Source organism: Bufo bufo, chromosome 1 (assembly GCF_905171765.1).
Source record: "Bufo bufo chromosome 1, aBufBuf1.1, whole genome shotgun sequence".
Taxonomy (NCBI): Eukaryota; Metazoa; Chordata; class Amphibia; order Anura; family Bufonidae; genus Bufo; species Bufo bufo.
The window spans coordinates 667,313,223-667,326,824 of record NC_053389.1 but is presented as its reverse complement, the minus strand read 5'-3'; the positions used below and the strand labels follow the sequence as shown (position 1 = coordinate 667,326,824).

The 13,602-nt window shown below is 43.6% G+C and overlaps 1 protein-coding gene across 3 annotated transcripts in view; it reads right to left on the bottom strand.

Annotated features, from left to right (window-relative positions):
• Positions 1 to 13,602, bottom strand: part of LOC120985855 (high affinity cAMP-specific and IBMX-insensitive 3',5'-cyclic phosphodiesterase 8A-like) — a 331,567-nt gene that overhangs the window by 75,263 nt on the left and 242,702 nt on the right. For all 3 annotated transcript variants that reach the window (XM_040414049.1, XM_040414047.1, XM_040414048.1), the window contains exon 2: positions 865 to 921. In XM_040414049.1, coding sequence (XP_040269983.1) covers positions 865 to 921 — 57 coding nt within the window. The remainder of the gene's footprint in view (positions 1 to 864; positions 922 to 13,602) is intronic.

Below are 13,602 nucleotides of genomic sequence, written 5' to 3'. Positions count from 1 at the left end.
CGCTATGCAGCAGATAGCCGATCGGTCTGTGTACTGTTGATTGCTCGTCTCCATACAGAGGAGATGATTGCTGCATGTGAATGCAGCTCTACCCTCTGTTCATAATCAGGCAGTTATTGGGAGCGTTCGGTTCGTTAACCTGCATTAGCCCTTTACAATTCTGCACCGTTTCATTGACCTTATTAACAGGCTGTGGCGCTATGCAGTCTGATAACATCAGCACTGAATGGACAAAGCCAGATTGTGCGAGGACACGCTCCCTTGACAATACCATACTCCACTGTTATTTTATAAGGAATAAAGGCATTTACAAAAGCAGCATGTCCGGACCTTGCTCCTGCACAGAACCTGTATGGCAGCACACAGAGTACGTAGGGTCCCATACATGCATTTCATCTTACGACAGGTTTTGCCTCCGACAACATGAATCTTGTAAGCATCTGTAATACAGCGGTGTGCATGATGGCTAACTCCAAAAATTAAAGAGAGTCTTGTAAAGAATCATTTCTGAAGGATCCAGTCTCAAATAATCTTTCAAATTTAGCAACAGTTAAAAGGATGCAGTTGTTCTAATGAGAGGCACCAGATGCAAAATTTTCATTGGCTGCGTAGGTAAAATAAAAAATGTAAGAAGTTGGGGCAGAATCGGTTAAAAAAAAAAAGCATTACTCCCCTCCTCATTCCCCCACCGCTGCTGTTCCGATGCTTACTGGATGCCTCCTGATCTCCATTTCCTGGTCCCAGCTCGATACACGGGAAATGGCATGAGGTAGGTCACAGTTGCGTATTCTCCAACATACATTTTGGCTTCTTCATACGAACGTACCAGCAAAATTGAAAATGTAAAACTTCACATAACCATACCTGAAGTTGATCTTGGTGGAGTCTCATCGGACCAAACTGCACCTCTGTTACAGCTGCCTATGAAAAAAAGAAAAAAAATTGCTTTATACTTTTATTATAGCTTCATTATATACTTTATATATTATAGTTTTATACTGAAGATCCGTAGAAAAAAAAAAAGCATATTACGAAAATACCAAGCGATGTCACATACATAAAGTTGTCATTTATAAGCTGTTGGGATCACAGACACATGGCAGAGTTATAAATAATGAAACATCCTATTCTCTTCAATATATTTATTAATGATCTTGTAGAAGGCTTGCATAGTAAAGTATCAATTTTCGCAGATGACACTAAACTGTGTAAAGTAATTAACACTGAAGAGGACAGTATACTACTACAGAGTGATCTGGATAGATTGGAGGCTTGGGCAGATAAGTGGCAGATGAGGTTTAACACTGACAAATGTAAGGTTATGCACATGGGAAGGAATAATGCAAGTCACCCGTACATACTAAATGGTAAAACACTCGGTAACACTGACATGGAAAAGGATCTAGGAATTTTAATAAACAGCAAACTAAGCAGCAAAAACCAGTGTCAGGCAGCTGCTGCCAAGGCCAACAAGATAATGGGTTGCATCAAAAGGGGCATAGATTCCCGTGATATGAACATAGTCCTACCACTTTACAAATCGCTAGTCAGACCACACATGGAGTACTGTGTACAGTTCTGGGCTCCTGTAAACAAGGCAGACATAGCAGAGCTAGAGAGGGTTCAGAGGAGGGCAACTAAAGTAATAACTGGAATGGGGCAACTACAGTACCCTGAAAGATTATCAAAATTAGGGTTATTCACTTTAGAAAAAAGACGACTGAGGGGAGATCTAATTACTATGTATAAATATATCAGGGGTCAGTACAGAGATCTATCCCATCAGCTATTTATCCCCAGGACTGTGACTGTGACGAGGGGACATCCTCTGCGTCTGGAGAAAAGAAGGTTTGTACACAAACATAGAAGAGGATTCTTTACGGTAAGAGCAGTGAGACTATGGAACTCTCTGTCTGAGGAGGTGGTGATGGTGAGTACAATAAAGGAATTCAAGAGGGGCCTGGATGTATTTCTGGAGTGTAATAATATTACAGGCTATAGCTACTAGAGAGGGGTCGTTGATCCAGGGAGTTATTCTGATTGCATGATTGGAGTCGGGAAGAAATTTTTTATTTCCCTAAAGTGGAGAAAATTGGCTTCTACCTCACAGGGTTTTTTGCCTTCCTCTGGATCAACTTGCTGGATAACAGGCCGAACTGGATGGACAAATGTCTTTTTTCGGCCTTATGTACTATGTTACTATGTTACTATCTTAAAGGGATACTCCGATCAGAAGATTTTATGGCATGTAGAGAGGATATATCATAGATATCTGACAGCTGGGGGCTCCTGCTTGGTCATTTCCATAACCGCCAATAAGTCATTAAAGGGGTAGACCCTTCTGAACATTTATGGTGAGGGAATATGCCATAAATGTCTCAAGAACGGGAGTCCGCCGTATGCTGCAGTCAATGAATTACAAGCCCCTTTTAGATTCATTAAAAAGGAATCACTGGCCTCAGCAGTGTTGTTTACCACTAAGCTGTGCACTGCTAAGGCCTGTGACTGGCTGCAGCGATGTCTGGTGTACATGGGCACCTCAACGCTGCAGCCAAGAAGATGACATCATGGCTGCAGCAGCGGAGAGGATTAGAGTAGCAGCGCTTGAAGCGGTGGGGGATGAAATGGGTAAGTATACGTTCTTTTATTATTTTAAAACAACTGCTGCCCTGAGGTATTTTTTTGTTAACCACTTTAAAGATTACCCATCACCACAAAATGCAATGCAAACTGCAGACTGCTTGTTCTAGAACAGGAGCTGAAAAGGAATGAGCCGTCCCATAGAAGTGAATGTAATTACACCTGCTCACCGATGCGATGTTGACGGCGAGCAGGTAAACAATGAAGAGAAGGCAGCGCTGGCACGGAGTGCAGCCTTCTCTTCAACCAGCTGATCAGTGAGGGTGTCGGACCCCCGCCGATCTGATATTGACGACCTATCCTGAGCATAGGTCATCAATATTAAATGGGCATCTGTCAGCAGATTTGTACCTATCACACCGGCTGACCTGTTACATGTGCGCTTGGCAGCTGAAGGCATCTGTGTTGGTCCCATGTTCATATGTGCCGGCATTGCTGAGAATTTTTTTCTAATATATGCAAATGAGCCTGTAGGAGCAATGGGCTCAGCTCTCTCTGCAATGGCAACACCCCCCTTGCTCCTAGAGGCTAACATATATTAAAACATTTTTCTCAGTAATGCGGGCACATATGAACCAACATGGGACCAACACAGATGCCTTCAGCTGCCAAGCGCACATGTAACAGGTCAGCCAGTGTCATAGGAACAAATCTGCTGACAGATGCCCTTTAAAATCCCAGAAAGCCCCTTTAACACATTTCAACCAATAGAAAAACATTGCTGATTTTTGTGATGTATTTCCATATTTTCCTTTTGTTGTGGCATCCTTACTGGTTACTTCTTAGGGCATATTTATTTTGTAGGAAACCGAATTTTGACAAGATTTTCTGTTTTTACATGTCTATGTATTTATCTGTAAAATTGAAAGGGTTATTCCCATTTTGGACATTGGGGGCATATCTCTAGGATATGCCCACTATGTCTGATAGATGCGGGTCCCACCTCTGGGACCCACACCTATACTTAAAACAAAGCCCGCAAAGAGCCAGAGGGAGCACCAGGCATGCGCGGCCACCCCCCATTCATTTGTATGGGACTGCTGAAAATAACCAAAGCACTGGCTCGGTTTTTTTCCGTAAGCCCCATAGAAGTGAATGGAGTGGTGGCTGCTCCTGCGCGGTGCACTTCCCATTCATTTCAATGGGACTTCCGAAAATAGTCAAGTGCGCCGCTCAGCTATTGTCAATAGGCTCTGACTAGTACTGCAGATGAGCGGTCTCTCTAGTCTCTTTGATGGGTGAATTTCCTACCAAAAAGCAAGTGCCCCCGTAGACTCCTCTCACAGCAGTACTAAATAATGGTGACATTTATGGGCCTCAGTTCCTGAGAATGTGAACTTTAATAGACAAAAGAAAAAACATTTCAATGTTGTAAAGGTCTTGAATGCCAATATGGCTCTCATTTTGTTGACCACAACAACCTGCAAGATATCCAACAGCTATGGTAGCAAAACACCAAACACACATCTATCTACCAACATGGGTGTAAAAGAAAACCAGCAAAGAGCAAGTGCTGGAACAAGGTTTGTTATTGAGTCCAGTAAAAGATAAAGTGAACATTTATCATCTGTACTCGACCTTGACTCCGGAAAAACTCGCCAGTGAAAGTTTTGTCTAGTCTTCTTCAGACATCACTTCCAGTATTAAAGTATTCCGGCAGGCAAGATTATTTTTCTGGAAATGTGAAAAACGTCCTGCTATTCTCATTAACCAGCATTCAATATACAATAGGTCTGCGGGTTACAGGATGAATTCTAAGGAAAAACTAATGTAATATAGGAACTTTTTGGGGGGACAAAAAAAATAAAAATATGCTTCCCTCCTGCCTTAGGACACATGCACATGGCCGTATTTACAGATTCATTAAGTGCAGATCAATATGGTGCTTACTGGAACCAGTGTGTGCCTCCCAGTTCACATGAAGGCTACACAGAACATTTTTCGCCTTCTGAAAGGCAGTTGGTCATCAGTGACCTCCCTATCAAACCTGTTTGTACAGACATATAACAGTGGTTCACCTGATTAAAATTCAGTTTTTCTCGTGTGGATCCGAGGCTCCGTTCTAGAGTTATGCTACTTTTTTTCCTAATATGTAAACTATGCTTTTGGTGCAATGAGGTTGTCAGGATTGCTTTTGTTGCACTCAAGCTCCGCTCTTTTCTGTAGTAAGCCCCTCCCTCAAAGCTTGGATTGACAGGGGCAAGCAGTGACAAATTGGCGAGGGAATAGGCTGGTCACAGAAAGGAAGGGAGCTTGGGTGCAACAAGAACACTGGTGATGCCCCGATTATGCCTTTGGTGCAATTTGCATAGTAAAAAAAAGTATCATACTTCAGGAACAGGGCTTCAGATTAACAAAATAAAAACTGTGATTTAGGCTACGTTCACATCACCTTCATTCACAGGAGCAGGAGAATGGAAAGGAGGGAAAAGGCACATAACTGACGCCAAACTGAGTCAAAGGAGCCTAAGGACCCCATAGACTATAATGGGGTCCGTTAGGTTTCCGCTCATAAGATGATTTTTAAGCGGAGACAAAAGTTGTGCATGCAGAAGGACTGTCTCCGCTTAAAAATCATCTTCTGAGCGGACACATAACGGACCCCATTATAATCTATGGGGTCCTAAGGGCTCTGTTTGACTCAGTTTGGCGTCAGTTATGTGCCTTTTCCGTTCTCCTGCTCCTAAACGGAGCAGGAGAACGGAAAGGCTGACAGTGATGTGAACGTAGCCTTAAGCAGGTGAACCACAGCTATGTGTCTAGGCAAACAAATGGATTGCCCTGCGCTGGATCGGGCAGGGCAAGGGCTTGTTTGTTTTTATTTTCACACTGCTAGGCAGAGGCTTCCCCTAGCAGTGTTGCTGTTGGGCAAAGGAGAGCATGGGTGAAAATGGGGATATGTCCGGGACAACCCCTTTAATGGCTTGTTGCTGCTGAAAGTTTGGGTTCAGAAACTGCATTGTAAAAATTTTTTTATGTCCTACGTAGTCTGATTACTTGCTTTAAGGTGAAGAACAGCTCAATGGGAACATTTTGTTACAGTAAATTTTGTCATTACTGATTATCATACATGAGCCATTTATGATGGAGTATGGAAAAATAGAGAAGTCGGAGTGAGAAGTTTTGGCTTACAGACTCCACAGCCCTGATGATCCTACTGCAGTACTGAAGCACCTTACATTCAGGTGCACAGTGTCAGTGATGTACACATATACACCAGCTGCTCGTCTTATTTTGGTATGTTTGGGCATGATGGTTGTGTGCACCACCCACCACTTTCAAGAACAAGCTTAAAATATTTTTTTTATGCTACAGTATCTCCTACAAAGTCTGGTTCTCAGCATCTAAGACTTCTCCCCAAGAAATCATATCAAACAGGAATTGATATCGAAAGGGAACAGGAGACACTTTTGCTGAGTAAGCTGCCTCTCCTGAAAGTTCACCGTCATCAAGCAAACGGAAGCAGCAAGAAGGAAGGCAGTCCTCCCATGTCAACCTTAAGTGGTCACAAGCCAAGACAAGCACATCACTTTACTAGATTATCCACTTCATTATCATCTCAGGATATGGTCTTAACCCCTTTAACCTCTTTATGGCCTGAAGGTCTTTCCCCTTCATGACAAGGGTAAACTGCTACTTCTGCAATCTAAAAAGGAGAAGACTTTGCTTCTGCATCTTCCAAGAAATGTTTTAATTTTTAGCAAAACACATGGACATCAAAGGGGTTTTCTGGTTTCGCGATACTGATGGTCTATCTTCAGGATTGGCCATTAATATCAGATCAGTGGGAGTCCATACTCTGGGCGGACATCTGTTTGAGGGTGCTACAGCGCTCATGCAAGTACTACTTTTACTGCGCCCTCATCATTTGTTTAAATGGGGCTATCTACATGTACATCTGTTTAGCAGCTGCAGTGTATATCTCATTCAAGTGAATGGACAAAGCTGGTGGATGGACTGACTTAACATACAAGAGGCTGGCATGACCCCTCCAAAGGGTTGATCTGTGGAAGGTGTGGAACCCCACTTTTCTGATCCCGATGACCAGTACCTTACTTACTGCTTGCCATTTTTCCTGTACTATTAATGAGTAGCAGCTCATCCTACCACTGATGGACAACTTTCTTCTAGACTGTGCATAGGCTACATACATGGCTAATGGTGTATGGATTCTGTATGCACAACAGGGAAAAGTGCTATAGACAGGCATGAACTTCAGGGGCTTGTTTTGACATGAAAACAGTAAAATCAATTAGTCTACATGCACACGAACATGAAAAATTAACCAATTGAAGTCTATGAGACTAGTCACATGGGCATTTATTTAACAGTCCATGAAAAACGTAGGTAAAAAAATAAGCAATGTCCTATATTGGCCGTTTTCACGGACTGATGCCGCCCATACAATTGAAGAGGGTGCTTTTAATGGCAATCTTTTAGAAAGCACCCATTTAAAAAAAATGGTCATTAAAAATGTGGCCATTTTGCCATGTGCCTTGGTCATTTGCAATAGTTGAAATGCAAGCTGTACAAAATTTTAGGTACGCTTTAAAAAAAGGAAGAAGAAGCGCCCCAATTAAAAACAGCAAATAGGAAGCAATTTTCTTTGCACGGCCAATATTTGCACATTATGGAACATCAACAACACTGCCAGGAAGAGTCCATTAGGTCTGCCCTCTCAACTGGGGGGATGGCACTATCAGCAAGCTCCAGAAGACAAGCAGACCAGGGAGCTGTGGACTGGCTTTGAATGGAGCCACAGCTATACCTAGAAAGAGCAAGTACCAAAATGGAACATGTTCAGAAGACCCTTCTCCGCCTCTTGAGCTCACACGCCATGTCAGAACAGGAGGAGATTATTTGGGGATGAGCATTGTGGAACCAAGATACTGAAACATTAGAAATTTCAAAGCTCACGGTGATTCAATGCTTCTGAAGTGAAGCGTTCTGGGTCAAAACCTGGGGCATACTGACGGGCTGTCTTAGCAAAAAAGACTTATTTAAAGGGAATGGGTGATCATATGACAACATTGTTTAAATCAAGTATGTAAAAATTTAGGCAGATTACAATGAATGGTGTGGTAATGTGAACAGAAGAATACATGGTAAAGTCCTGGAAGGGGTGTATATCTCACCCAGGTTTCTCAACTGGGTGAGGTAAGTAAGATCCAGGATGGTTCTGGCTTCAGCAAACATAGTTGCTGAAGCTATTTTCTTTAGTAGTTCATGGGCTGGATTTTATTGGACTGGGGAAGGTAGGCTTGGTAGTGGGACTTCCCCAGTCCACCCCATTCCAGGGCCTGTTTTCCCCTAAGCCTGAGGGACCTCCAGGTGTGTCATCTGGGATCGTTAAGGTGAAATAAAAACCTGTCCCAGGCTGTCAGTCTGGGGGAAGTGATGTCTGGAGATAAGTCCAGGATGCTGGCTGCCGTCCTGACTAAAGAAAAGCCTAATGCCCTGTGTGACCTGGGTTTAATAGTTGAGCCAGATACTGACCTATATTCGTTAATGCTCAGACGAGCAGGATTTGTTTTACGTTTTTTGCCGAAAGTGTAAAGGCTCTTTATTTTGCGGTTTGTACCACAATAAAGTGGAACCTTATTTGAACTTTATCCTGTTGTCTACACACAAATCTGTCACCGCCGCCCTGCTTGAGAGAGCAATCCCTGACAATGGTAACACTTACAGTATATATAGATAACACAGGATCCACCATTTACAGCAGGCAATGGACACAGCTCGCCTCCTTCCCCTCCCTGCACAGTAACCTCATCACAGATCAAATCATGCCTGGAGCTCTCATCCATATAACTCAATGAGTACCTCCAGGTTACAGTTTCCTATGGTCTACATGGCTGCTGTAAACCATATCTCTGAATGTTAACAGCAAGGCAGCCCATAATCATGTACAGAAAACAGAATAAAAAAAAATCTACAATGCGAACATAAAAAAAGATGGAAAAAGAAATGTGCAAACAAATCAAATTTTAAAGGGGTTGTCCGGGTTCAGAGCTGAACCCAGACATACCCACATTTTCACCCAGGCAGCCCCCTGTTATGAGCATCGGAGCTTTTCATCCTCCGATGCTCTCCCTTGCCTTTTACTCTATTGCGCAGGGCAAGGGTTTTTTCTTTATAACACACTGCTGGACGGAGGCTTCTGCCCAGCAGTGTTTCCGGTGACATCAGTAAAACGGCTAGGGCAGCACTAAAGCCCACCCATCAGAGCCGGTGATGTCACCAGGCTTACTGTTGGTCGTAAGCCTCTGCCTAGCAGTCCTTATGGAGAGCTCGGTACGTCACCAGAACTCCATAAACTGCCTTTTCCCACGCGATTCAGCGCAGGGCAAAGGAGTGCATCGGAGCATGCTCATAACAGGGGGCTGCCTGGGTGAAATTCTGGGTATGTCCAGGTTCAGCTCTGAACCTGAACAACCCCTTTAAAGCTAGATGCCTTCTCAAGCAGCTAATCATCAGGGGTTCCGGGTGTTGGACCCCCACGATCATACTGATTAAAGTCTCGGAAAACCCCTTTAAGTAGCAAAATAAAAAACAAAGGTGATACATTCAAGCTGGCCTGTCATCAAATGTGATATACATATATTCTCCTGTTGGCCATGCTCCCCTGGCATACTTGCATTTATGAATAAGGGTCCTCCTGTTGTGGATTTATGTCCCCCCAACAATAGTGGTGCCACATATGTAAATCTGGAATGACTAGCCACAGAGAGGTGGCCAGCCACTCCTCTTCGTTGCTAGGGTAGGTTTCTTCCCGCAGTGATGATCTCCGCCACGGAGAGTCATGTTGCAGTGTGGTCGTGCGAGAAATGGGAGTTCTCACGAGACCATGCTGCCTCAGACAGGAGCGAGATGCAGTCCCATCCAAACTATGATGCAGAGCGGTCCCCTAGCAAAGAAGAGCAGTGACTGGCAGCAACTCTGTGGCTCTGTGTCGGGGGATATAACTCTACAATCAGGGGACCCATAGTCCTAAAATCAAGTCTGCCATGTTCATAGAAGCATGGTCAACAGGAGTATATATGTATCTTACTTTTTTTTGTTTGGCGACAGGTCCTCTTTAAATGCAGTACTGCTCACAGTTAGCTCAGTGGTGAAACAAAATGGGGCAAGGCAGGAGTGGCGAGTACAAAATGGCTACTAGTATATTAAAGGGGACCAGAAAGAAGAGACCAGTGGGGTAAGAATCAGAACAGCAGCAACGGGGATCAGTCAGGTTATCATGCTTATTTTTAACCCATTCTGTCCCTTATATAAAAATGTTATCCCCCTCGACAACCCCTTTATGTGAGATGCAGTGTTGTCACTCTATTATACAGTAATATACCAACGCAAGCAAAGGTTACAAATGAAAAGATCTCCCTGTAGGTTGTTCTCATCCACGGCAGCACTGGAGGGATCTGCAGGGCTCTGATTCGGTTCAGTACTTCAGCACAATGTGGTAAATGAAAAGGCCACATGTGACAATTATGAGAATGGTGGCAATTCAGAGTGTCTGTGACCCGGGCACGTTCTTACTCTCTGCAGGGATGGTGTGTTGCTGTTATCAATGTGACACATTAAGTGATCGCTGGTAGTAAACAAAAAAACCTTCACCTCCGGATAGCTTCCTCTTATCCTCTTGCAGAAGATCAAGTAACTATGGGAACAAACTCTCGGTAGACTACCTTCTCCCTGCAGAGCTTAGCTCCATCACAAACAAGCGCTGTGCAATGGTACTGTAAATGGGCACATAATCGTAATGTTTCAAACCACACATTATCATATTATCCATTACGCCATGGCTCTGTGCCTGCTAAATAAGGCAAAAGGCTTTCATCTATAAAGCTTGTTGATGGGCCAAATTGTTTCCAAGAAGCATTTAAAAAATGGCACAGCCACCAGCATGGTAAAGATGCAGTACTGAAGTACCAACAGTATTAGGGGCAGTCTCCATCCATACTGCCAAATGTTCCATCAGGTTAGCGGTCTCACAGTGGACGTGTTCCTCAAACATCAAGAGGGTGGTTCCTCTTACTGCAGAGACAGATCTTCACCATACATAGGGTCCATTGTCGTGACCACTTCCGCATTCAGTAAGCTGTGCTGTAGAGATGATGTCAAAAGGACAACAGCCCAGAGTTACAAATCCTATAGACGGTGGAAGCTTAAACCGGCTGTCTAGACCTGCTCACGGTGGTTCAGGCTGGAGGATACATCGGATGCAGGGATAGACTCTTTTCTCTATACAAACTACTGGTTGGCTTACTTTGAGACAGATTTTTACACCAGAATTGTGGTGGGTACTATCTATCTGTTGGCCGTGACTGCTAAAAGTATCCCTATCTTTTCCTGAGGAAACCAAATATCAGTGTGTCAAATGTAATATTCAAGCATAGCCATTGGAAAGTGATGCTGACCTCCCCTCCCCCTCATTAACTCATCATGCACTGATGGGGCTTTCAGAGAGGGGCTGTCTGAAGCTGAGAACCCAATTACCCTCCTGTTTTATAGATGACTACATACAGAGATACAACAAAATAGCTCCTGTACCCCATGGTAGCAGCAATACCATGAGATATCTACCGCTTACTGTATAGTCACAGGCACCAACCAATATTTACTTTCAATGCATGTTGCAATACCAAAACTGAGAGAAGTAAAGAGGAATCCTTCACTACTGGTCTTCCAAGAAAAGTGGAACCCGGTTAGATCATGAAATCAATCAATGATGGTCACCCACAGCGGTTTTTGACATCTTTCAACAGAATGAGAGATGATAAAGTTGCCAGTGGAGCCTTGTGTTACTCAATCCAATAGTGCTAACCCTAAGGCTACTTTCACACTTGCGGCAGAGAGATCCGGCAAGCAGTTCCGTCGCCGGAACTGCCTGCCGGATCAGGCAAAATGTATGCTAACTGATGGCATTAGTAAGACTGATCAGGATCCTGATCAGTCTTAAAAATGCCTGATCAGTCGAAAAAATGCATTGAAATGCCGGATCCGTCTTTCCGGTGTCATCCGGCAAAAACGGATCCAGCATTTATTTTTTCACCTTTTTTTCAGTCTGCGCATGCGCATACCGGAAGGACGGATCCGGCATTCCGGTATTCTGAATGCCGGATCCGGCACTAATACATTCCTATGGGAAAAAATGCCTGATCCGGCATTCAGGCAAGTCTTCAGGTTTTTTAGCCGGAGATAAAACCGTAGCATGCTACGGTTTTCTCTTTTGCCTGATCAGTCAAAACGACTGAACTGAAGACATCCTGATGCAAACTGAACGGATTACTCTCCATTCAGAATGCATGAGGACATACCTGATCAGTTCTTTTCCGGTATAGAGCCCCTGTGACGGAACTCTATGCCGGAAAAGAACAACGCAAGTGTGAAAGTAGCCTAAAACAGATGAAAACAAAATCACATGCGGAAATTCAATTCAACACCTGAAAATTCAGATAAGACTGAGGTTAACCCCAGTATCCCACCCTATTTCAAATCACCAACAAAGCAATAATGGAAACTGATGCAGGATGCTTTAGCTGTTCCTACAGCTATACAAATGACATGTCGAATTTGCTAACAGCAATATAAATCTCAAATTGTACAGTACACTTAGAAAAATGGGAGATTGAAAAGGTTTCTCAGGTTTTCGGTAGGGTTTGGCTTTTGCATAAAGTTGCCTATAGAACAGTCCAAAAGTGTTGCACCACAATGAACATCAAGACACTTTTCATATATCTAAAAGGAGAACGCCGTTCAAATATAACAAACTCAGTTTTGATAAAAATTCTAGGAGGTAGTTACATCTCAGATAAGTAACTTGAATTAAGAGGAAATGACATCTCATCAACTGCATCAAAGAAGACCTTCAAGAGATATGAAAGAATAATAAAGTTCTAAAGTCTTGCCCTCCAAGGGTATGGCCAAAACCTGCTGCTACGGGTCTTCTGCTGCAGTCAAGCTTTGCATTTCCCACAGCGACAACTGACATACCATGGACTGAAATCAGCAGCACAAGTCAGATTTCATTGCAGATTTTTTTCTGCAGGGTGTGGATGCAATTTTCTAAGTCTCATCCACCTGGCATGTACTTTATATGCTGCGGATTTTTTACGTTATGTGACCCGTATGTATGTTCATCATGAAAAAATGCCTTGAACCAGCCTCCCATTGTTTTCAACTGGAGCAAGTGAGTGATACTTTTTTCATGCCATCTTGCCACAAAAACAGCGCTGAAACCATGGTGGGTGGCAACACACTGATGAGCCCGATAGAATAAAATCAGAGGTTCAAACTCAGATTTCTGCCGGCAAACTACTTCTTGGATTTTTCCCAATGAGTATTTTGCCCATGTAAACATACCCTAAGAGCTCCATTTCATAGATGAATGTATGGGCTGCACTATGGGGCACCATGTTCTGGCCAAGAGGCAATGCGGAATTCATGCGTAACCTCAAAGACACAGATTTCAGAGTCCGACACAGCACCCAGGTGTATTCTATTAATTCTACAGGTGGAAAATGACACATTTTGAGACATCTGGCCAACAGCTATTCTTTCTAACTTCCCTCTGCACATGGACACTTGGAATGCATTCTGAATTGGGAGAGAGGAGAAAGCTGCTGCCAGACATCTGGTGGTGGCTTAATCTAACCCTAAGAACAAAAAGACCCGGCATTGAAATTTAACTAGCCCAACCCTCCAATTCCCCAACATCCTCTGTCCGGGTGGAGGAATCGGGAGGCCCTCCCATACACATAAGCTAGTTGGATGGTTCCTCTGAAACTGGCATGTACGTTACTTGTAAGGCCACCTCTCTTGCAGAGCAATCATGAACCCGGTAGGATTTACACTGAATAGTCATACACATTTGTTCCTTAGAGATAAGAGGAGCCAAAACTGTTGGGCACTAGAAATACATGCCAGTGTATTCATGCCTGCAGAGCTACTGAGGTGACAAGG